The 24,067-nt window shown below is 42.8% G+C and overlaps 2 protein-coding genes across 4 annotated transcripts in view; both read right to left on the bottom strand.

The window, feature by feature from the left end:
- Positions 1 to 786: 786 nt before the first annotated feature.
- On the bottom strand, positions 787 to 18,432 carry mtf1 (metal-regulatory transcription factor 1). The gene is made up of 10 exons (XM_064948645.1): positions 18,353 to 18,432; positions 14,880 to 15,422; positions 9,098 to 9,336; positions 5,644 to 5,775; positions 5,174 to 5,247; positions 2,597 to 2,733; positions 2,079 to 2,156; positions 1,757 to 1,863; positions 1,027 to 1,657; positions 787 to 921 (listed from the first exon to the last, which is right to left on the bottom strand). The coding sequence occupies exons 2-10, from the start codon at positions 15,354 to 15,356 to the stop codon at positions 823 to 825; spliced, it is 1,974 nt and encodes a 657-aa protein (XP_064804717.1). The 5' UTR covers positions 15,357 to 15,422; positions 18,353 to 18,432; the 3' UTR covers positions 787 to 822.
- A 192-nt stretch (positions 18,433 to 18,624) lies between these two features.
- LOC135522416 (type II inositol 1,4,5-trisphosphate 5-phosphatase-like) overlaps positions 18,625 to 24,067 on the bottom strand; it is a 31,963-nt gene continuing 26,520 nt past the window's right edge. For 2 of the 3 annotated variants that reach the window (XM_064948641.1, XM_064948643.1), the window contains 6 exons: positions 22,939 to 23,174; positions 21,749 to 21,856; positions 20,508 to 20,592; positions 20,141 to 20,268; positions 19,774 to 19,885; positions 18,625 to 19,165 (listed from right to left, as the gene is read on the bottom strand). In XM_064948641.1, the coding sequence (XP_064804713.1) occupies positions 19,056 to 19,165; positions 19,774 to 19,885; positions 20,141 to 20,268; positions 20,508 to 20,592; positions 21,749 to 21,856; positions 22,939 to 23,174 (779 nt within the window). In that variant the 3' untranslated portion in view covers positions 18,625 to 19,055. The remainder of the gene's footprint in view (positions 19,166 to 19,773; positions 19,886 to 20,140; positions 20,269 to 20,507; positions 20,593 to 21,748; positions 21,857 to 22,938; positions 23,175 to 24,067) is intronic. The other variant, XM_064948642.1, reaches the window with a different exon arrangement.

Below are 24,067 nucleotides of genomic sequence, written 5' to 3'. Positions count from 1 at the left end.
AGTTTATAATGTTGAATAATATACGACACACTGTAGTATCCCTTGATCATGTACAGTCCTTACTATATCATTTTGTAGTATATGGTAAAACACTACAGTAAACACTAAAGTAATCTCCGCAAAAACACTAGTTTGCAAAAACCCGTCTTTAACTATAGCAATACGACTGTATTTCATTTGCATATACTCTGTCCATTCCCCATCCCCATATCCAAATTTCTGCCACCCATGAGACGTACAGTGAGGAACCTACAAATATTTTGTTTCCTTCAGATTTTTGAAAAGAGCAGAAGCTCTTAACTATCTGTTCAGACCCCAGTCCAACCTACCTACAGGTTATGGAAAATATGATATTTTAGTATTTGTTCAGTAGGTTTCCTCAAGGAGAAAGCTTTCACTTTATGTAAATACTACAATATACTAGTTCACAAAAAAATATATACTACAGTGAATATTACAATAAATTCAGCAAAACATTACAGTAAATACTATAGTATGTATACCATATTATAAACTGGGTGGTTCGAGCCCTGAATGCTGATTGTCTGAAAGCCGTGGTATATCAGACCGTATACCATGTACCTGCTCTAATTATGTTGGTAACCAGTTTATAATAGCAATAAGGCACCTCGTTAGTTTCTGATATATGGCCAATATACCACGACTAAGTGCTGTGTCCTAGCACTCCGCGTTGCGTCCTGCTTAAGAACAGCCCTTAGCCGTGGTATATTGGCCATATACCACAACCCCTCGGGGCTTATTGCTTCAGTATACTATATTATTTTTTCATGTGGGTCAGTGCAGCATTATTGCTGTTAATAATCACACTGGTAAAAGTAGGGGACAAATCTCACCTGAATTTCCTCCCACTGGTATGGCTGTGGTAAAGAAGACCTTCTCTACTTTTGGACCTCCGTGTGGCTGGAAACAAACAACATTGACAGCATTGATGTCCACACAAATTCATCACCACTCAACCACACTATCAATTCAATGTTAACCGGCATGTCAAACCGGTACTCTTACAGCTTGCTCTGGGTTCTGCTGGTTGTTGGCTGCGGTGTTAAGGATCCACTGCAGGTTCTGGTCGGACATGACAATGCTGGGCTGCAACAGGCTCTGGGTGTGGCTGTGGCTTGGGGTGAAAGTGGGGGCAGAGGCTGGGGGCACCAGGGCAGGGTTGGTGTTGCTGGCCAAAGGCACGGTGTGAGTGTGAGCCACGGCCGGCAGCGGCACAGTCTCTGTGGTGGCGACTACAGCGCCCAGAGCCGCAAGGGCTGGGCCTGGCACCACTACTGGCGCAGTAGAGGGCACTATTGGAGCAGTCTGGGCGGGCAGTGCCACGTAGGAGTTAGGCACATCTGGCGTCTGCAGGGCAGTGGGTAAGGGTACGAAGGTGGCGTGGGGCTGGGTGGAGCTGACTGTGGTAATATTACTAATGGGGGTAGGAGGTGCTGGAACTTGGGAAGAGGGGGTTTGGCTTAGAGGAAGCTGGGACGAAGCCTCCAGGACAGTGGTGGTGGTGGTGTGGGAGTGAGGGTGAGAGTGGGAACAGGAGGATGAGGAGGAAGGAACAAGGGAGAACGAGAAGGAGATGGGGGTTGAGCCATTGCCCATGGTGGACTGGCCAGTCTCCTGGCCAAAGGCTTCAACAAGGCTCTCTGAAAAATACGGGAAAAAAATACAAAGAGCAAAAGTTAGCATGAAAATGCACTGAAATCAACCCAAGTTACAGTTTATAGATTGTGATGGGTACTTGCCGTGAGGATGTGCATCGTCTTGACTAACACTGTTCTCCGGACTCTGGAACATGAGCTCGAAGATCCTCACGGGGGTAACACTGCTCAAGTCCAAGTTCTGAGACTAACACAGATGTAACCAAGCATTAACACAATAGTACATGTCTGTCTTACAATACATCTTTATTCTTTATTGATTCCTTATACAGAAACAAAATAAATATGGTTGTTTTTGCTGTCATAGTAACCCACCACAGTATAAATTGTTCATACATGGACAAAAGCAGAAGGACCTATATAGTCAAATAAGGGCTGATGAAATAAAGCGCACACACTCACATTGTGGATGTTTTCTCTGAGCTCCGAGTCAGTCGAGATGAGGCTCAAGTCACTGAGGCACAGTGAATGATTTGCATCCTGTAATTAGAGATGAATAGGCCCAAATTACATTTTCCACTGCCTAAAAACATTAACAGAACGAGACATGGGAGAAGCCAAGAAGCCTTCCTTTCTAGAGCAAAAGCCGTCTGAAGTCATAAAGATGCATAAGGATAGAATGTAATACATTAGATAATAAAAACAATCAAAACAGACTATACTGATAGCAGGCACAATGTTGTAAAAAAAAAAAAAAAAAAACCTGACCACCTTAAAATGACTTCACAGGCTAATTAATCCATGTTAATAATATTAACAATACACTCTATTCAGCAAATTCTATCCAACAGTGAGTGCATACTTTTTTAAATTGGTGGCCACAAGGGAGTCGAACCCACGGCTATGACGTTGCTAGCGCCACGCTCTTAGCAAAATGAGACACTGTCTGAAATAGTTACTTTGATTTATGTATGGCTCACCTCGGACAAGGGGTGGGTGAGGGTGACACTGAAGGGCTGGCCCTGAGCCCCATGGCCCCTGACGTGACTCTTCAAACTGTACTGGCTGCTGAATGCTTTCTCACAGCCGTCGCTGGGACAGTTGAAAGGCTTCTCCCCTGAGGGAAGGATGGATGGAGGGGGAAGGGGTGGCGAGACAAGGGAGAATGAGAGGAAGGGAGAGGGTCACCTTCACTGTATGCCAAGGGTAATTCAATTTCCAATTGAAAAGTTGTCAAATCAAACACGATCACTTCCAAATATAAAATATTGGAAAAAGTTCAAATAAAATACAATTTTATTGGTCACATACACGTGTTTATCAGATGTTATTGCGGGTGTAGTGAAATGCTTCTGTTTCTAGTTCAGTAATATCGAACAATTTCACAACATACACCCAATACACACAAATCTAAGTAAAGGAAGTAAGAATATATAAATATATGGACAAGCAATGTCAGAGCAGCATAGACTAAGATACAGCAGAATATAATAGTATATACAGTGTTGGTATTTACAGACCACACCACCCTCTGGAGGGCCCTGATACAGCCCGGCAGGATGCTCTCAATTGCGCATCTGTAAAACTTTGTCAGGGTTTTAGGTACCAAGCCAAATTTCTTCAGCCTCCTGAGATTGAAGAGGCGCTGTTGAGCCTTCTTCACCACACTGTCTGTGTGTGTGGACCATTTCATTTTGTCAATAATGTGTAGGCTGAGGAACTTGAAGCTTTCCACCTTCTCCACTGCAATCCCATCAATGTGGACAGGGGGGGGGGGGGCGGGGGTGCATCCTCTGCTATTACCTGAAGTCCGCGATCATCTCCTTTGTTTTGTTGACATTGATAGAGAGGTTATTTTCCTGGCACCACACTCCCAGAGTCCACCTCCTCCATGTAGGCTGTCTCGTCATTGTTGGTAATCAAGCCTACAACTGTTGTCATCTGTAAACTTGATGATTGAATTGGAGGCGTACTTGGTCATGCAGTCATGGTTGAACAGGGACTACAGGAGGGGGCTGAGCACACACACTTGTGGGGCCCCAGTGTTGAGAATAAGCAGAGTGGAGGTGTTATTTCCTACCTTCACCACCTGGGGGCGGCCCATCAGGAAGGCCAGGACCCAGTTGCACAGGGTGGGGCTCAGACCCAGCACCTCGAGCTTAATGATGAGCTTGCAGGGTACTATGGTGTTGAATGCTGAGCTATAGTCAATGAACAGCATTCTTACATAGGTATTCCTCTTCTCCAGATGGGATAGGGCAGTGTGATTGCAATTGCATCGTCTGTGGATCTATTGTGGTGATAAGTAAATTGAAGTGGGTCTCTAGGGTGACTGGTAAGGTAGAGGTGATATGACCTTTGACTAGTCTCTCTAAGTACTTAATGTTGACAGAAGTGAGTGCTACGGGTCGATAGTCATTTAGTTCAGTTACCTTTGCTTTCTTGGGTAAAGGAAAAAGTGTGGCCATCTTGAAGCATGTGGGGACAGCAGACAGGGATAGGGAGAGATGGAATATGTCCATAAACACACCAGCCAGCTGGTCTGTGCATGCTCTGAGGACGCGGCTAGGGATGCCGTCTGGGCCAGCAGCTAGGGATGCCGTCTGGGCCAGCAGCTAGGTATGCCGTCTGGGCCAGCAGCTAGGTATGCCGTCTGGGCCAGCAGCTAGGGATGCCGTCTGGGCCAGCAGCTAGGGATGCCGTCTGGGCCAGCAGCTAGGGATGCCGTCTGGGCCAGCAGCTAGGGATGCCGTCTGGGCCAGCAGCTAGGGATGCCGTCTGGGCCAGCAGCTAGGGATGCCGTCTGGGCCAGCAGCTAGGGATGCCGCCTGGGCCAGCAGCTAGGGATGCCGCCTGGGCCAGCAGCTAGGGATGCCGCCTGGGCCAGCAGCTAGGGATGCCGCCTGGGCCAGCAGCTAGGGATGCCGCCTGGGCCAGCAGCTAGGGATGCCGCCTGGGCCAGCAGCTAGGGATGCCGCCTGGGCCAGCAGCTAGGGATGCCGTCTGGGCCAGCAGCTAGGGATGCCGTCTGGGCCAGCAGCTAGGGATGCCGTCTGGGCCAGCAGCTAGGGATGCCGTCTGGGCCAGCAGCTAGGGATGCCGTCTGGGCCAGCAGCTAGGGATGCCGTCTGGGCCAGCAGCTAGGGATGCCGTCTGGGCCAGCAACTAGGGATGCCGTCTGGGCCGGTTAACACGCTTAAATGTCTTACTCAGGTCGGCCACGGAGAAAGAAAGCCCACAGTCCTTGGTAGCAGGCCGCGACGGTGGCACTGTGTCATCCTCAAAACGGGCGAAGTAGTATTTAGCTTGTCCGGAAGCAAGACATCAGTGTCCACGACGTGTCTAGTTTTCCGTTTGTAGTCCGTGATTGTCTGTTGACCATGACACAGAAGCGAGGCAACCCTCTCTGTGGCACCATTATAACAATAAAATTGAGATATTAAGCGCTACTCGGTGTCTCTGAGGTGTGGAATATGGATGAATGATTGGTTGACTGTCATTCTGAAATTTGACTGAGAATTTATTTTCCAAACAGAAGTAGCCTAAGTAAAGCGTACCTGTGTGTGTCCGTACATGCGTCTTTAGGTGATGGCTGGCAGCAAACGCCTTGCCACAACCATCATGGTCACACCTAGTGGGAAGATCACACAAATTATCTGTCAATGTAAGCCAAACAGCAATAGAGAAAAACATGTGGAGATTAAGCTGATGAAGAATAAAAAATGATTAGAAAAGCTGGTGGATAGAAATTAGGGAAGATTGGTGCACCACAAAGCAGTGTCATGCCCCTCACTGTTCTTCCAATACAAAACCATATATCTAACTAATAAGTACAGATAAAATATATAATCCCCTCAATGTGCATTTTTCCCACTCCTTTAGGCTACATTTGTTTATATGCATAGAAAACCTCAAACCAAGAAAAGGGCATCTAAACATTAGCAGATAATGTCCTATATCCAAGGCAGCGGTCTTCCTCCCCTTGTGAAACATAAACCATAGTGGTGCGTGGAGTCGGAGAACTCACCGGAATGGTTTCTCCCCAGTATGAGTGCGAATGTGCTTCCTCAGGTCACTGAGTGTGGTAAAGTACTTTGTGCATCCCTCCGATTCACAGTTGAACGTCTTCCCCGTGTGCAGTCTCTGGTGTGCTTTCAGTCTGCCGAGAGGAGATAATTACAAGTAATCAACCACGGGGAAGATTTAAAGGAGCTATGTGTAACGTTTGGGGGATAAATTCAATTTCCTTGTTTTTGAAGAATATGGCTTAGAGATAGTTTATTACTGCTTTCTAACCATGTAATAATCCCCCCAAAAGTTGTATGGGTGTGAAGTTGTGTACTATTCTTTGTTTTCAAACTCAGCAAACGAGAGCCAGTTGTGAAGTAGGAAGCAGTGAGCCAGACTGGATAGTTACAGTATAAGTTTTGATTTGAAGGGTTAAGCATTGTTTGAAAAATGATACACTCCTTTTGGGGAATTTTATTCCTTTACTACAAATATATATAAATACATCATTGACATGTAAATGGTAGGCCTAATTCCAAGTGGAAATGTAGCTCTTTTAACAAGAGCAAAAATATTTAGCGTCTGAAAATGTTCTCACCATCTTGAATTAAATAAACATTAGTACACATTAGAACACAGCAGATGTGCAAACACTTGTTAATGTGCAAACACTTGGGCCTAGAACATTAGGTGGCACTCCAAGAGAAAGACACCAAATTGGGAAAGAACAAAATCTTGCTTTAAACTTTAAGGACACAATCCAGGGTCATGTTGATTAGGGCAAGTAATGGAAAACCAACGTTCGCTATTCTTACTGGACAAGTCTAGGTAATCCTTCCCTGTTTCAGTCTGTTTTCTTCTGTTTGGTGCCTAATGAACAGGACCCTTGGCCTAGTAGACATGTAGTGCCACCATTTTCCCTTATAGGAGGGGACAGGGCAGCATGGTTCTGAGAGCAAAGTAATGTGATTAAGGGGAAACAACACATTGGCTTGGCCGTGGTGATAAATGGACCTTGACAGGGGAGTCGATGGTGGCATGCTTCCACCACCGCCAGTCTCTGTGGTCTTCGGTTCAATGTCACAACACTGGAGCCACTGGCTGACTAGCCTACTACTGGCGTGGCTGAGGGTCTCCTGGCATGCCTTCATTGAGTGCTAAACCAAAGAAGCTAAATGCAGCAGATACTACAAAACCAAGAACAAATTAGAAAATAAATTAGAAAACTAAAATTGGGAGACAAAGTCCTTGCCAATTAGGCTAGAACACCCAACAATGCATAAAAGCACTTCAGTACTTGGGAGAAAAAAATAACTAAATACTAACATTATTAGATCACAATGAACTGACAAAACGATTGGGCCAAACAGACAGACTGTGCTGTAGATAAGAAAAGCAAGCACATCCTCTTTTTTGATACATCCTTTTTTTATGCAATGTCAGACTGAATGAAAAAAACTAGGCCTAAGGCTGGCACAATTACCATATAACTGCATAACTGACGGTTATGGATGAAGACGGTCAAAAATAAATTAACTGTCATATCTAGGGGGGGGGGGGGGGGGTTGTGGAACAAACAGCTGCCTGAAGATGGGAAAAGTTTTGCTTTTAGAACTGTTATAAATGTGACCTCAGTAAATTAGCTGACAAATAACAGGCTGACCACACCGCTCGCGTAGCGTGTGCGAGCGTTGCAGAATAAATGTAGGAAACTGTTATTCAATTATTGCATCCACACTGCTCACGAGCGTCTGCATTGCCAAGGGCTAAAATAGAAGTCCTTTCAATTTCTGATGCAGATCGCGCTGCAAGTCCTGCACTAGGCCTACACATTGTTTGCTAATCTACTATGGAAGAATACATCTGAATGGATGAAGGGAGGGAATAAAATTAACACCCGTCACATGCAGGTAGATTTAGATATTGGCGGGTAAGAATGTCTATTTCACCAACAACATTGGTGGGTGGTCAATTTGCACGGCTCTACAGTGAGTAAAAAGTCAAACGGTCAAGCATGATCACGTGCTGGTTAGAAAGATGCTGCAGTAGCGTTTTCAAATTATTTGTGCCGTTTTGTTTCATAACTACGAATCACACAAAGAATTACAAATCCTATATCTCACCTTGCGTAGCAACACTGCCTGACAGGGGAGCTGTGCGCACTGAGTGAAGTGCTGATAGATTCATTTTTGGAGGCGCTGCGCACACACGGTCAGCCCGCTCATTTGGCAGGATTAGGCGTCCGTTTGTGACGGCAGATTGACGAGAGTGGAATTTTCTGAGCCAAACTAGCCAAGATGCACCTCCAACAACAACACATAAAACCTAACTTAATTCTGCCAAAGATAATGACAATTTCTCTCAACCAGAGAAAAAAAATATGCCATTTTGCTTACTGGGACTGGGGGGTAAAAATGTGTCTAATTTAGTCGAAAGTCTACAAAGTTAGACTTTGTCCTCGTGTTTATTGGCTATTTACATTGTTTTGTTCACAAGCTGAGTTGTTTTTCAACGTTAGTCGAGTCTGCTGTCTCAACTGATACTGATGACAGACACACTTGACACTACTCAAGTAGCCCCATTACCACGGTAACCTCCCGGCCTTAAAGAGGCAGCTGAACATTTTGTCTCTGATATTTTGGATAAAGGAATGAAATATACCACATTACTTCTAATACATTTCTTATTTAAGAAACAAGCATGGTCATCTGCTGTTTTGTGTTTTTCTTTTTTTTAATGGTAAAATCTGAGTGGCTGTGGATGGTGGACCCAAAAGTATATTTTAGGCCTGACGTGTAGGCTGGATGTCACTTGACATTTTTTATATTCTATTGATTTTATATGTAATTTATGACCTGTTATCTTTCATCTATTATCGATCCATCTTCAGTATAGGCCTACATATACAGATAACTGCCAAAATAAAAGGAAACACTTGAGTAAATGAGGGATACAATGTATATTGAAAGCAAGTGCTTCCGCACAGGTGTGGTTCCTGAGTTAATTAAGCAATTAACATCCCCATCATAGATGAAAATGCCCAGTTGCCCATTATTTTGGCTACCATGATTACAATAAGAGATCTCAGTAACTTTGAAAGAGGGGTCTCAAAAGAGCTTAAAGGGTGTGTGTGTGTGTGTGTGTGTGTGTCTCAGTCACACTTATGGAAGATTCTGGAGTGGCGCCTTCGTCAGCATTTTCCACCACCATCAACAAAACACCAAATTGTGGAATATCTTGTGAAGAATGGTGTTGCATCCCTCCAATAGAGTTCCAAACACTTGTAGAAACTATGCCAAGGTACATTGAAGCTGTTCTGGCTCGTGATGGCCCAACACCCTATTAAGACACTTTATGTTTGGTGTTTCCTTTATTTTGTCAGTTACCTGTAGATATACAGTCATCTGATTAGTCAGAATGTCTGGGAATATTTCGACATGCAGCTAGTAAGTTTTGTGTTAGTCAAGCCTCACCTGTACAGGGTGTTGAAGGCCTTCTCGCAGCCCTGCACGTCGCACTCAAAGGGCTTCTCCTTGGTGTGAACGCGCACGTGGATCTTCAGGCTGTAGGAAGTGAGGAAGGCCTTGCCGCAGCCCAACTGGTTGCACACAAATGTGTACTCGCCCCGGTGGGTCTTCTGGTGTGTGCGCAGGTTGCCTGCCGTGCTGTAGGTCCGTGTGCATCCCTCAAACATGCACTGGTACCTCTTCACCTGAGTGACAGACAAGAAGATAATTACTTTCTTAATTAATCATTCCTTGATTCTTTGCGACATCTCTCCTCGCCTATCGAAAGACTTTGGATAAGGTAAGAGGGGAGGGACCTTGGACCTTCTCCAATATGGTTGAGAAGGAGGCGAGGCGATAGGAAGAGAGCCAGAGTGAGAAACAAATGAGGTGTGTTTGCACAGGTAACGATGATACGGCGCATGAGCGTGTAAGTGCACATGACAGTGACTCGACCCCCCCATCCATTTCCATCTGACTGATTCTGCTGTGCACCGTGTTTCAACTCAGCAGTCTCCGCATTCAGCGGCCGTGGCAGTCAGTCAGTCTTATGGCTCTGTTCTGTTCTCACACAAAAGGCCCGGGGAGAGAATAAAGCCGGCTCTTTTCCCCTCCTCCGTATTCCCATTGAACACACTAACCCACATTGTCATAACACAAAGCCTTCCCATCCAAGCTTTATCTCCCACCCCCCTATTTACAGAGCTTGCGTTATACCCCATAACTTAATGCCTTGATCCTCCTGTAGACTGGGGGTAAAAAAAAATAACGCTTTGTTACGCAAATTTCAAGAGAAAGTCAACCAGCCCTGACCGTGTTAAAATGACACTTTTCCCTTAATAAATAGTGAAAAACAGCTCACATCCCCTTATGTAACTCCTGGATAGCCACATTGCACACAGAGAGGCCCTACTAGACACAATAGTGAAGCAGCCTGTCCAATCCAATTTTTTTATATTTTTTTGAGTTCTATTATTTCTCCAAAAGCATGGATTCCAGCCATGACAACTGGTCCACTAGCAGTCTCCGCACAACACTACAAATTACTGGAACCTAACAGAGACGCAGCGGGAGATGGCTTAGACAACTGTTGGCCTATGTTAAAGGAGGAGATTGGCTGGGGGGGTTTATCCTGAGGTTTTATTCATCAGGGACCAAACGGAAGAAAACTGACCGAAATACAGAGGGACTACCTGAACTTGTCCGTTGCAAAACGTTTTGCGACATTGTGCACTAATGAATACGACCCAGAAAAACCTGTCTCTTGGTGATACTAGGCCTAATGACTAAATGGTTGTGCTATTCATTCAAGTTTCAATGTCATGTGCACAAGTAACAGTGACATGCCTTTCTTGCAAGCTCTAAACCCAACAATGCAGAAATCAATATCAATGTAGTACAAATAAAAGGGAGAGCAAAAACACACGAGAAATAGAACATGAGAATGCAAGAAGCTATAAACAGGATCAGTTCCAATACCATATTCACAATGTGCAGTTAGTGTAATGGAGTGATAGAGGTAGATATGTATAGGGGTAAGGTGACTAGGCATCAGGAAATACGACAAACAAAGTAGTAGCAGCGTATTTGATGAATGTGTAGTCAGTAAAAATGTGTGGGCATGTGCGTGTGAGAAAATTAAGTGAGTGTGGGGGGTTGGAGTGTCAGTGTGCGTGAGTAGGGTTCTGTGAATGCGCACAAAGACAGAAATACTTTCTATTGTTTTGCACTAACACAAGAGAGGAGGCAGGGAAGTAAGAAGTATGGACCCCACACAGTGAGGAGCCTGGCTGCCGATGCTGCTACAGCATATCAGCTGTACTGTATTGTTATTCAACCCCCACAACTTCACAACTGACTCTCCCACTTCTGCAGCATCACTTTAAAATCAAACAGGTTCACTAGAATGGCATGCCATCGCCTCCCACATGCACAGTGGGGAAAGAGCACTCCAGTAGGAGGCTACACAGAGTGTCGAATGCAACTAGATGCTGCTAAGTGTACTGAAAAGGTATGCAAGAATGCTGCAGGGCCTACTGAAAAGGTATGTAAGAATGCTGCAAAGCCGACTGAACTGCTATGTTAAGGACTGCTTTGTGTTGCATTGAGAAATTTAGAACACCTAGGCTAGAGAAACATTGAAATTAACATTGCAATGTTATGAATCCACATCTGCAATTATGACAACACGTCAAAAGGAAATAAGGAGGACACACATTTTGGAGAAGCAACATGAACAGATGCAAAATGAATTTAGAGTGATTTTATCTTTGGCTCAGAGTCTGTAGATGAGATTTCATAAATCCAATTGTAAGTAAGCAAAATGCATTTTCTCTCCCTCAATTACATCATGCAAGTAGCTAGGCTAGGAGGGGACAGAGTGGACTGGATGGGCTCCAGCAGAGCACTTCAACACAAAGACAGCACAAGTACCCTAGTGGCAGTGGCCAAGTCGCCAACATGGTGACAGAGGGGGACCCTGGTAACAAACAGAAACTTGTTGCATTGAGGATGCAATATTTGGCCGGGACTCATCATGATTGGTCAGGAGTAGTGTTGAACTGACCACTGGTGTGACCCTTAGGGAACCCGTTGTTAAGGTGCTACTTTGCATTCTACGAAGAAATAGCCTGAAGGTGCAACCCTCCAACAAACTCCATTGTACAGTGCTCTTTTGCAGACCAGCGTGCCTTACACAATGATTAAGAGCTATATGTAAAGTCTGCAACCACGAGACCTGCCATCATAAAGTACAACACAAATAATGACACTGCACAAAATTCAGATGAGTAATTTACTATGTGTGCTGTTCTGTACACAGGGGAGGAGGGGTTAAACATTTATCATATAAAACAATGCAGTGGTGGAAAAAGTTCCAATTGTCATACTCAAGTAAAAGTCCCCCAGTAAAACCCTACTTGAGTAAAAGTAAAAAAGTGTATGGTTTTAAATATACTTAAGTATCAAAAGTAAATGTAATTGCTATATTTACCTACAGAGAGGGAAAAAAGTATTTGATCCCCTGATGATTTTGTACGTTTTCCCACTGACAAAGAAATGATTACTTTATAATTTTAATGGTAGGTTTATTTGAATAGTGAGAGACAATAACAACAACAAAATCCAGAAAAACGCATGTCAAACATTTTATAAATTGATTTGCATTTTAATGAGGGAAATAAGTATTTGACCCCCTCTCAATCAGAAAGATTTCTGTCTCCAAGGTGTCTTTTATACAGGTAACGAGCTGAGATTAGGAGCACGCTCTTAAAGGGAGTGCTCTCAATCTCAGCTTGTTAGCTATATAAAAGACACCTGTCCACAGAAGCAATCAATCAATCAATCAGATTCCTAACTCTCCACCATGGCCAAGACCAAAAAAACTCTCCAAGGATGTCAGGGACAAGATTGTAGACCTACACAAGGCTGGAATGGGCTACAAGACCATCGCCAAGCAGCTTGGTGAGAAGGTGACAACAGTTGGTGCGATTATTCGCAAATTGAAGAAACACAAAAGAACTGTCAATCTCCCTCGGCCTGGGGCTCCATGCAAGATCTCACCTCGTGGAGTTGCAATGATCATGAGAGCGGTGGGGAATCCGCCCAGAACTACACGGGAGGATCTTGTCAATGATCTCAAGGCAGCTGGGACCATAGTCACCAAGAAAACAATTGGTAACACACTACGCTGTGAAGGACTGAAATCTTGCAGCTCCCCCGCAAGGCCCCCCTGCTCAAGAAAGCACATATACAGTGCCTTGCGAAAGTATTCGGCCCCCTTGAACTTTGCGACCTTTTGCCACATTTCAGGCTTCAAACAAAGATATAAAACTGTATTTTTTTGTGAAGAATCAACAACAAGTGGGACACAATCATGAAGTGGAACAACATTTATTGGATATTTCAAACTTTTTTAACAAATCAAAAACTGAAAAATTGGGCGTGCAAAATTATTCAGCCCCCTTAAGTTAATACTTTGTAGCGCCACCTTTTGCTGCGATTACAGCTGTAAGTCGCTTGGGGTATGTCTCTATCAGTTTTGCACATCGAGAGACTGACATTTTTTCCCATTCCTCCTTGCAAAACAGCTTTTATGTTTGAAGCCTGAAATGTGGCAAAAGGTCGCAAAGTTCAAGGGGGCCGAATACTTTCGCAAGGCACTGTACATGCCCGTCTGTAGTTTGCCAATGAACATCTGAATGATTCAGAGGACAACTGGGTAAAAGTGTTGTGGTCAGATGAGACCAAAATGGAGCTCTTTGGCATCAACTCAACTCGCCATGTTTGGAGGAGGAGGAATGCTGCCTATGACCCAAAGAACACCACCCCCCACCATCAAACATGGAGGTCGAAACATTATGGTTTGGGGGTGTTTTTCTGCTAAGGGGACAGGACAACTTCACCGCATCAAAGGGACGATGGACGGGGCCATGTACCGTCAAATCTTGGGTGAGAACCTCCTTCCCTCAGCCAGGGCATTGAAAATGGGTCGTGGATGGGTATTCCAGCATGACAATGACCCAAAACACACGGCCAAGGCAACAAAGTGGCTCAAGAAGAAGCACATTAAGGTCCTGGAGTGGCCTAGCCAGTCTCCAGACCTTAATCCCATAGAAAATCTGTGGAGGGAGCTGAAGGTTTGAGTTGCCAAACGTCAGCCTCAAAACCTTAATGACTTGGAGAAGATCTGCAAAGAGGAGTGGGACAAAATCCCTCCTGAGATGTGTGCAAACCTGGTGGCCAACTACAAGAAACGTCTGACCTCCGATTGCCAACAAGGGTTTTGCAGAGGGGTCAAATACTTATTTCCCTCATTAAAATGCAAATCAATTTATAACATTTTTGAAAAGTTTTTCTGGAATTTTGTTATTCTGACTCTCACTGTTCAAATAAACCTACCATTAAAATTATAGACTGATAATTTCTTTGTCAGTGGGCAAACATACAAAATCAGCAGGGGATCAAATACTTTTTTCCCTCACTAAGTATCACACAAAAACCAAATCACATTCCTTATGTTAAGCAAACCAGATGGCATGATTCTCTTGTTTTTTAAATTTACAGATAGCCAGAGGCACACACCAACACTCAGATATAATTTACAAACAAAGCATGTGTTCAGTGAGTCCGCCAGATCAGATAGAGTAGGGATAACCAGGGATTTTCTCTTTAAGTGCGTGAATTAGACCGTTTTCCTGTCCTGCTAAGGATTCAAAATGTAACGAGTACTTTTGGGTGTCAGGGAAAATGTATGGAGTAAAAGTACATTATCTTCTTCAGAAATGTAATGATGTAAAAGTAAAATTCGTCAAAAATATAAATAGTAATGTACAGCTACGCCCCCCAAAAACACTTAAGTAGTACTTTGAAGTATTTTTACAATACTGAAACCATGTGGAAGCAGAAAGGTCTTGAGAACATAGCTCGTTAGGCAAATCAAAGCATTTCATTCATCCAGTGAATTTACTCTCCCTGCTCATGCCTCACGTTGCTCTCTTTCAACCTGGGGTCTCTATTTTTACTTAAAACAACACACTAGGCTAATTGTGTGTTGAGATCAAGTACATTTAAATCAGGGAGCGCAAAATCCCTGATTTACAAACCACCAGGCATTCCAAATGACTACTCATAATGTGATCAAGATTAGTGATTCTACACCTTGCCTTGCCCAAACTGATCCCCTCAAATACGCTGTATGACCTCCACACAGCGTCACATAATGCATTTCAGTGGTGGTAAGCCAACATACCTCCCTTTGCTTGGTTTCTGGACACTCGGAGTGCAGAGTGAGGGTGGCCCCCTCGATGTTGCGCGGCATGGCCATGGACCCTGGGTTGATGATGAACTGGATCTGGTCGGGCGAGATGGTGTGATGCACGTATCCCTGCGACATGCCATCCTGGTCGCCCATGAAGGTCATCGAGCCCTCCTCCTCCTCCTCCTCCTCGTCCAGGTCCCCGTCGACTAGGAAAGTGCCCCCGTCGTCATCCCCCACGCAGTGTCCATGGTCCTCCTCTCCCTCCTCGTCCAGCCGGATGGGGTCCTGCTCGATGAGCACCGTAGTGCGGTCGTAGATGCGTGAGCCCGAGGGTGCCGACATCAGGTCGGCGTCGTCTTTGTCGTCGTCGTCGTAGTGCGCCATCTTGTCTTCATCGTTGTTATCGCGCTCGAGGCGGTCCACCTCCAAAAACATGGAGGCCTCCGTGCGAGGGCCACGCTCGCTCATGGTCCCGGCTGGGCTGGCCGCCTCTGGTGGGTGAGTGTGCGCAGAGGACGGCGTGCTCACTTGTTCCTGAACAGAGGAGGATAGACAGGAAAATGTGAGGGCGGTGGCTTTGATGAGTCGTGCTGTGCCACTTCAAAGTCATTGTGTTCATTTTAAATGCAGGGAAGCGAGTGCTGACCTACCCTTCTCTGAATTTCAAAACAATTCTGTTTACGGAAACAATCTCTCTGCTTGCTACATCGTGACCCATTGAAGTAAAGAATATAACAAATTATGAGTCCTTGCAATTAAAGTACCTAGAGCCTAGCTTCATTCAGTGACCTGGGCTAACCCTGTAGCTATTTGGCTAAATGGGGAAGGCCTACGTGACTCCCAAGCAAATACTGTAAACAGGAAATTTGAGGCTAATATTTCCACCTTCCAAGAGCAGAATATAGATACTTGGAAATATATTTGGTGGAGTATTGCAAAGATAGGTAAGTGGGACAATGCAGAGCAGTTATTTTTAATCCAAAGACAAGAGTGGAACATTTGCTATTGAAGACAACACCTGGCTATATTGAGAATGCAGCTAGAGAAGATAACTGAACAGTTCTCTGGCAGTGCCAGTTAAAAGCCACCAAATCTATAGCCTGAAGTTTGGTTACAAAAGTGGTATAGTGTAGGCTACTCATCATCTTCAAACATGCCATGCATAGCATCATATCCATTTGTCTAAGGTGGACAGTTATACCTATTCCCTAACGCGGGAGTGAAATAAAACTAATCTATTCACTAAGATGCATTGGAGTAAGGTCTAGATGTAGCTATAAATGGATTTAGGCTAATTCATGCAACAAATTCCATGAGTATGACAGTTACATGGGAAGATTTGAGTCCTTTCCTTTAAACGGTCAGTTCAACTCCAAAGGCTACTCATATTTTATGGAGAAAAATGTGTCAGAGTGGCTTACAAATAGCAAATAAATCCAATAACAGCCGTATGGACCTCTATACCAGGAACTCAATACCAGGCAGTGCAAGGAAGGCACAAAAAAATTTCAGACTCCAGCCACCCAAGTCAGACTGTTCTCTCTGCTACCGCATGAGAAGCTGGATCGATGCACAACATATGTAAGGAACAAGATCCTGAACAGCTTCTACCCCCAATCCACAAGACAGCTAAATACTGTAGTTAGTTAAATAGTCAACCAAATAGTTACCAAGAGTATCTGCATTGACCCTTTTTGCACCAACTTTTTAGACTCATCACATACACTGCTGATAGTTGATGATCTATCCTGTTGCTTAGTCACTTTATCCCTACCTATATGTACATATCTACATTCTATTACCTTGCACATGGACTCGGGACTGGTACCCTGTGTATATAGCAGAGTTATCATTACTCATTGTTTATTTATTCTTTGTGTTATTATTCTTTTATTATTTCTGCTCTGTATTGTTAGGAAGGTTCATAAGTAAGCATTTTACTATTAGTCTACCTGTTGTTTACGAAGCATGTGACAAATAACATTCGATTTGGTTTAATTTGAATGGTGTAGAATGGCCTATGTTCCTAGGCACTAACCATCTTGACACCCATGGAGTTCTAGAACTTTCTGATTTCATTTGACAGCACAGTGATTTATCGTGGAAAATAAGCATGTTTGAGATCAATTGACACCCTTGACCATGAAGCATTGAGATTTATTTTAAACTGCAAAACCCTTACGCACCACTGCACGTTCATATACCAGGGTTGGCTGGCCTTCTCTAGTCAATGGTAAGCGCAGTCACTGGTATACTTTTATTTACAAAGCCATTTTGGGTTTACAACCATTTTATTCACAGGACTTAATCATACTAACTGTTCCAAATGTCCGAACTGAATTTGGTAAAAATGGCTTTTGTAAACTCTGCGCCATCTGCTTGGAACGCCGTACAAAATACTTTTTCAACTGGTAGAACTTATCCAGATTGGTGTTAAATCATTGATGAAGTATTTTGAGGCTGATTCCCTGACCTGTCAATGTTTTAAAATGTGCTGTTCAATGAATTCGGTGTTGTTTTTTACTAGATTACCTGTCGTTTTTCATTTTCTGTCTGTAATTGTGTAATGACTTGGTGCAGCCCATATTGGCCAGGAATTTAAATGAGCCCTTCCTGGTTAAATACATTTTTTTTTAACCTTAGCTAGGATTACACCAAAACTATTTACAAACACTTTCAGGAGACAAGTTAAAGATGTCATGTCACACTCATCTGTGATTTCGCCTTTTGATTAAAGGCTCCAGACAGCGCGACCACATAACTAATAGTTCGTGCAGTTGTGAATAGTTGTAATTATTTGGCAAGGTAGCTAACGTTGGGTGGGCAGCTAACTTTTTAGAGTGGCAAGGACAACCAACTTCCATCCTGATAACGTTCGTAATAACTAGGTAACGTTAGTTAAATAAAAAAAACAACCAGCTGTCAATAGTTAACTAGTTGACTTCGATCTACATGACAGTTCAATTAACTAGCTGGTTAGCCAACGTTAATATGCAAACGTAAATGTCTCGCTCGTTGAACACTTTTACATAGCATGTTAACTAAAAGGAAAACATGACAGCAATTTTTTTTGACAATGCAACGGTATTTCGCAAACGTTAGCTTTAAAGAGAATGTGCGGGTTGAAAATGTCAAGCTAGCTAACGTTAATCAACGTTTCAGACTAACGTTAGCAATAATACTAATGAACGCGTTCACGATAAGCATCGACCAAGCATACAGCGTAAAACAACAAGCAGGGTATCTTACGCTTAAGATATCGAACGTTACTAGCTAACTAGTTAGGCAACGTTAGTAGTTAACGCTAGCTACAAATCTGTGAACTAACGTAGTGCTAGCTAGCCAGCCAGCTAACGTTAGCTTGACTGGCTGTCTGTCGACAAATCTCCCGTCAAAACAGATACATTGAAGTAAAAGTTACAGGGTTCCACTAGAAACATATATACAAGACAGAAACCATTTACCCGTGCAGCGCAAATGCCGACTTGGTTTATGTTTCGGGTAGCTTAGCACTTTCTTCCCATCCCCTCCCTAGTGATACCATGATTAAATAGAAACGTCATATTTCAGCCTACCCCTCGTGTTGTATTCTGGGAAATATACCCCTCCCATATACACTAGTACCCCCATAATGAAATCGAAACTACTAAAATTAAATATACAATTTAGAATAATGCAAAGCTACAAATGCAAAATCATTTGATTTGTAATTCCCAATTAGTACTAACAGCCAAAGGACAAATGTGACAGTGGGTTTATTAAATTCCAAAACAAACTTTGTCCATTTGCTTGCTAAATGGGAAAGAAACATGAAATCGCCAAACCATAACTGTTTGAAATACTTTCATATATAAAACGATCCACTGTTTTGCCTTCACAAAACAGCACAAATTTCTTTTCTTTAAATAAACTGGTAAATACACATTAAAAATGGTCAGTTTACTACAGCTACTCAAGGACAGAATATTAGCTGTGCATCAACAGCTTACAGGTTAAACATTGCTTGTCAAAACATAGTTGATTTCAAATCAAAGGAGAGTAGGCCTAAACAATTGGACTGACTGGATATATACAAAGAGCCATCTATATGAATAGGAACGTATTACAAATACAGAGCTGTACATTAAACTAGTGTCTAAAAGAAACAGCAGGAGCACCCGCTTCTATTCAAGAGAGGTCCTGGACTAGGAAATGCTGAAAGAACTCTTGGGTTTTCCTCTTCTCTGCAAGGTCCTGCTTCGTGGGTGACCTCAGTAGCAAGGCAGCAAAAATGGTGGCTGTGAGGGATGACACAGGGCACAATTGTCAATAACATAATAATTACTAACTGGCACTTGATGTAAAATTAAATTAGGTACACTATTTTTAAATATTATGCATCATAAACAAATTTAATTAAAAGGAGAACATCAATAAAGGAACTAAATCCAGAATCTGACCCAGCATTATTACAGCCAATATTGTAGCTTTTGCTAGTTTTGTATTACTAGGCTATATTTTCAACTAAGTAAATAAATGAGAACTGATTGCCCTAAGATGAAAAAAAAAAAAAAAAAAAAATCACAGCACAGAAAGACTACTATGGCCTTCGGAATATAAAACCCCAAGCTTCCATAACCATTTGCATGCAGTGGAATAATCAGGCATTTATCGCAACAGTCCTTGGTCTTATTGTTGTATTGCTTCATTGCATATTGTGACATATGGAATCCAACAAATAGGAAAGCTTGTTACGGCTTCTGATCTTAAACATTGAACCTCTTGGGTACTGGGGTCAAGAAGACCATGAAGTTAAGTTTTAACCCTTTCAAAACACATTCAGTCAATTGTTTGTGTGTTTGATAAGAATGCAAAATGTGTTACATATTTTTCCATTTCACCTTACCTAAAATATTGACATCCAGGCTATTGTGTGTAGAATGCTTCAACAACTCACGGAGAAAAGCCGCTATATAGTTAAACACGTTTTTATGGCACTGCGGTAACAAGGATACAACCTGAGGATGAAGAAAAACATCACTCAATACCATAGACAAGTTAAAACACGAGAGCAAGTCACAGCCAATTTCCCACAACTGGGTTGGGTTCATTATGGCGCAACAGAAAATGTTGTCCCTCCCTATTTCAGAACATTTGAAGCCTAATGAACAAGACCAAGTACAGTAGACAATCATTACATACAGAATATCCTACTATAGGGGCACTGAGAAAAGTAATGTCTACTTTAAAGAGTGAGTTGAATTGGTACTGACCTTTTTACACTGACTGGTGTTGGAGCAGCACTCCAGGCACTGCTGGTACAGGGAGAAGGGGACCACAGGCTCAGGGAGGGCATCAAGGAAGATGAGCAGTGCTTCTGCCACAGAGTGGTTACTGCCAGCTAGGGGTCAACCCGGGTCAAGGGGCATCAACCACTTAAAAAATACAGAGTAGACACTAAGACTTAATTTATCCAGGGTTGTGTCCATTAAGGCTCAAAATGGAAAATTTTACAAAATGAAATGAAACGAGTGCTTTTTATTGGACATGTCCAGGTAGTCCTTCCCTGTTTCAGGCCATTTTTCTTCCGTTGAATGCCTAATGAACACAACCCAGGTGTATATCAGTTGTTAAGGATACGGAGCGAGTCTGGCATGCCAGTGTCAAGACAATCCCTTATCTCCACAAATTCACTGCGGAGCCCAGGTTGTTGAAATAGTTCCCCCTAAAAATAGAGGCAAAAGGTTATAGAGTTGTACTGTAAACACATAACTTCAAAGCACACAGAAAGGTAGCCGGCAGGGATCAGGAGAACTGCATTCATGTCAATATTGTTGAGTATTATGCATTTCATTTTTTAAATGAATCAACTAATAAATATATTTATTTGGCCCTTAACATTCAGCCAGTTCTGTTGAGTCATTCCAGCCTGTTGGTGGTTGCCAGAGACACAGAAAGTTTCCAAACGTTCCTATTTTCAATCCGCTGGGTTGCTGTGGTGAAAGAGACCAATATGTCTGCACACAGCTGGGAGGACGCCAAAAGCTGCCCAACTCACTTTGAATTATTTGATGCTGTGCAACTAACTGCGAAAGGGGAGGTAAGTAGGCAAAAGGTACTAGCCAACATCCTTGAAAACTAGAGTATTGTCAAGAAACTAATGCCTGATTCCGACCCGAGCTGTACTGGTTCAGATTTATTTATCTTTTTCATTCTCCCTCCCAGGCAGCAACAACTATTGTGGAGGCATAGTACAGCTCAGGGCCCATTTTCCCAATATTTTATATTTATTTATTTAACTATGCAAGTCGGTTAAGAACAAATTCTTATTTACAATGACAGCCTACATGTAAATGTTCAATCTTACCTTAACATTATAATTAATCCACAATACTGACAACAGATCAGCTCCTAGAGAGATATCACCTTATGGCTGCAAATATTGAGGCAGCATATTCTAATCCTTACCCAAAAATCACAGATTCATTTGGCACATCATTGCACATGTTACAAATCATGAAATATAGAGGCAAAATTTACAGAGTGTAGCCTATCAATAAAACTCAATTGACTGAGCATGAAATTGATTTCAATATGTTTGAAATATAAAGGGCTATATAGTCTATAGGTCTACTGTAGGCCTTTTCATTATTTATTGCAATCTCAGTTTTCATTTGAAGCATCTTTTTATCTTTGTCTTGTTCAGTTGTAAAGACATTGGCAACTTTGTATTTCAGAGAGACAGAAAAACAGCTTGATTCTATGTTTAGCGGAGATCTTCTGTGTATAAAGTGAGGGGCAAAAGCAGCATCCAATGACACACCTAGCTGTCCTAGGTTTGGCTCAGTAGTGCGAAAATGTAAACGGATTTCAGTCCTGACCTGTTTAGGAGCATTACGGTATAGGTGGTCCACCATCTGCCATATCTCTTTAGGGATATCCAGGGGCTTATCGATGATTAAAGTTCTGGTCTCATCACCTGACAACGTCTTTAGAAAGAAGAAAGTGAAATTTTAGTGAAATGGGTTTAAATCCTTTACCTAACCTTTCTTGAACAACATGTCATTAGAGGACAATGTGTTGTAGCTATTTATGCTGCCTGTATTAATAACTAGGCGAGCCATAGACAAAAAAATATGTATTTAAAAAAATGGTGAGATATCTTTGGGCTTCTTTATTCTCAGAATCTATCATCTTTTCAATTTTAGAATAACACTGATTGAAGATCAAACAAAAAAGCAGAAGTTTCTGAGGAGGGTTGCTCTAGCGTACACGACAGCATGCTGTTTTGCAACACTAATGACCCTGTGGATATTCCCCCCTGGCAACAGTGTGTTCTGGGCCAATGGGTGATTTGATTCCCTGTTTGGAAACCCACTTCACACACAAAATCTCCTATTTGGTTCACACAGCACAAAAAGCAGTTTGTTTTTACAAAAGAAGTACACTTTGTAAGACAAAAAGGAAATGATGGGGGCTATAGAGAAAAGCTTACGAACAGAATTTCACTTGAGCTTTTATGTTTAGTGCAAAAGTGTCTAGTCTCTCGTCTCAATGAATTGGGGGGAATTTTGACTGCAGCTAGTTCAAGATTTGCACTTCCTGGTCATTTTTAGATAACAGATAACAAAATCATACAAAAATTATGAGCAGGACAGAATCCCCCCAGAGCACTTTCACATTTAATTGCTTTTATTCTGGGCAAGGCTTTTCATACAAAACAGCCTTGAAGAGTGGGACATTTCCAGGCCACGGTCAGCTGATTCTTCACCCTTCTCCCAACATGTGAAATATGGAGTATGCAAGTGCACAATGGTGGAAACTCCCTTCAGCCAATGGTTAGGTTACACCAATATAATACTTTTAAATCCACGATGGGGAATGTACCAGACCACAGCACACTTTTGGAGAAGTGTGAAGAATGGGAAAGCAGCCTTCGAGTCAGACTGCACCTGGATCGTATTCACTCAGAACCATGAATTTGTCCAATAAGAAACATACATTTTTGCTTAACATTTCAAAATATATATACAATAGTGAACACACTCCCTGCTGGCTATACTGAACTCACCAGCTCCCGGATGGTCTCCAGGGGCATTTCCTGGATGGGGTCCCTCAGTTGGCACAGGGTCTGGATGGACGAGCCGAAGCAGCTGGGCAGGTAGTTGCCCAACACAGAGAGAAAGTAGTCCTTTCCCCGATCCAGGTGGAGCACCAGTATGTCTTCAATTTGCTGGCGGCCTGCGTTGAGCTCCGTGGCGGTGGAGCGGTTCACAAACACCTCCAGGTCGATGTCCACGTTCCCACCTTGGTGAACAGTGCATGGACGGGTTCAGGTATATTTCAATGATTTATCAATGGAGGAACATTTCAGAAAAGCACCAATTCCTTATTATCAATTCCCTGAGACACAGATGAACAGGGTTGTGTTCATTTGGGATCAAGTGAAACTCCACTGACAAACTGAAGAAGGGACTACTTGGACATGTCCAATAAGAAACACAAATGATTCAGTTTCAAAACGTTTGAAAATGTTGTTTTCTGTTGCGTGACCTAATGAACATGATCATGCTCTATGTAAATGTTCTGTGTGGAAACTTGTTGACAAATGGTGCTGATGAACCACAAGCAAAGGTTGTACTGTACACTAAGCATTACGAACTGCAATTGAATGTGTGAAGGGAACCCTATTAATTTATAGCTGCATCACTACATTGACAATTACAGAACTAAATGAGACAAACGGTAAAAAAAAAAAACTATCAGCAAGACCCAGAGAGGCAAAGAGCACTGAGGCACATCCACCACTCCTTCCATCCTAAGCCTTGAGATATCGCCATTATTTAAAAGTATCACGTGCTAGACAGATCTGAAATTGCTTCCCTGCCATTAAATACGGAGTTGAGAAAATGCCTCTATCAATTGCAGTCACAGGGAAAACTCAAATCTATCATTCACTCAGAACAGAGCTATGATGTGGTCTCTCGCGTCATAGAGCTCATGACATTATGTCTAACATAGCGGGAGGCCAGGTGCTTACATAAATTAATATCCATTCCTGAATGTAAGTCTTAGACCCTGTTCTAATACTTCAGAAATGCCATCCGACCTTCCTTGAAGTACTCACTGATCTGAATTAGTTAGGTTGAAGAACGTAATGGGGTGGCAACCTTGCTTTCACCCAGCCAAACTCTAGATCT

This window comes from Oncorhynchus masou, chromosome 30 (assembly GCF_036934945.1).
Source record: "Oncorhynchus masou masou isolate Uvic2021 chromosome 30, UVic_Omas_1.1, whole genome shotgun sequence".
Classification (NCBI taxonomy): domain Eukaryota; kingdom Metazoa; phylum Chordata; class Actinopteri; order Salmoniformes; family Salmonidae; genus Oncorhynchus; species Oncorhynchus masou.
This window is presented reverse-complemented; position numbering and strand designations above follow the sequence as displayed.

Bases quoted from the DNA above. Each gene is read 5' to 3' on its own strand.
- mtf1 (XM_064948645.1), bottom strand. From the start codon at position 15,356: ATGAGCGAGCGTGGCCCTCGCACGGAGGCCTCCATGTTTTTGGAGGTG. The intron at 2,157-2,596 runs GTGAGCCATACA...CTCTAATTACAG, and splicing joins TCACCCACCCCTTGTCCGAG to GATGCAAATCATTCACTGTG. The intron at 1,864-2,078 runs GTGAGTGTGTGC...CATCTGTGTTAG, and splicing joins TCAGAGAAAACATCCACAAT to TCTCAGAACTTGGACTTGAG.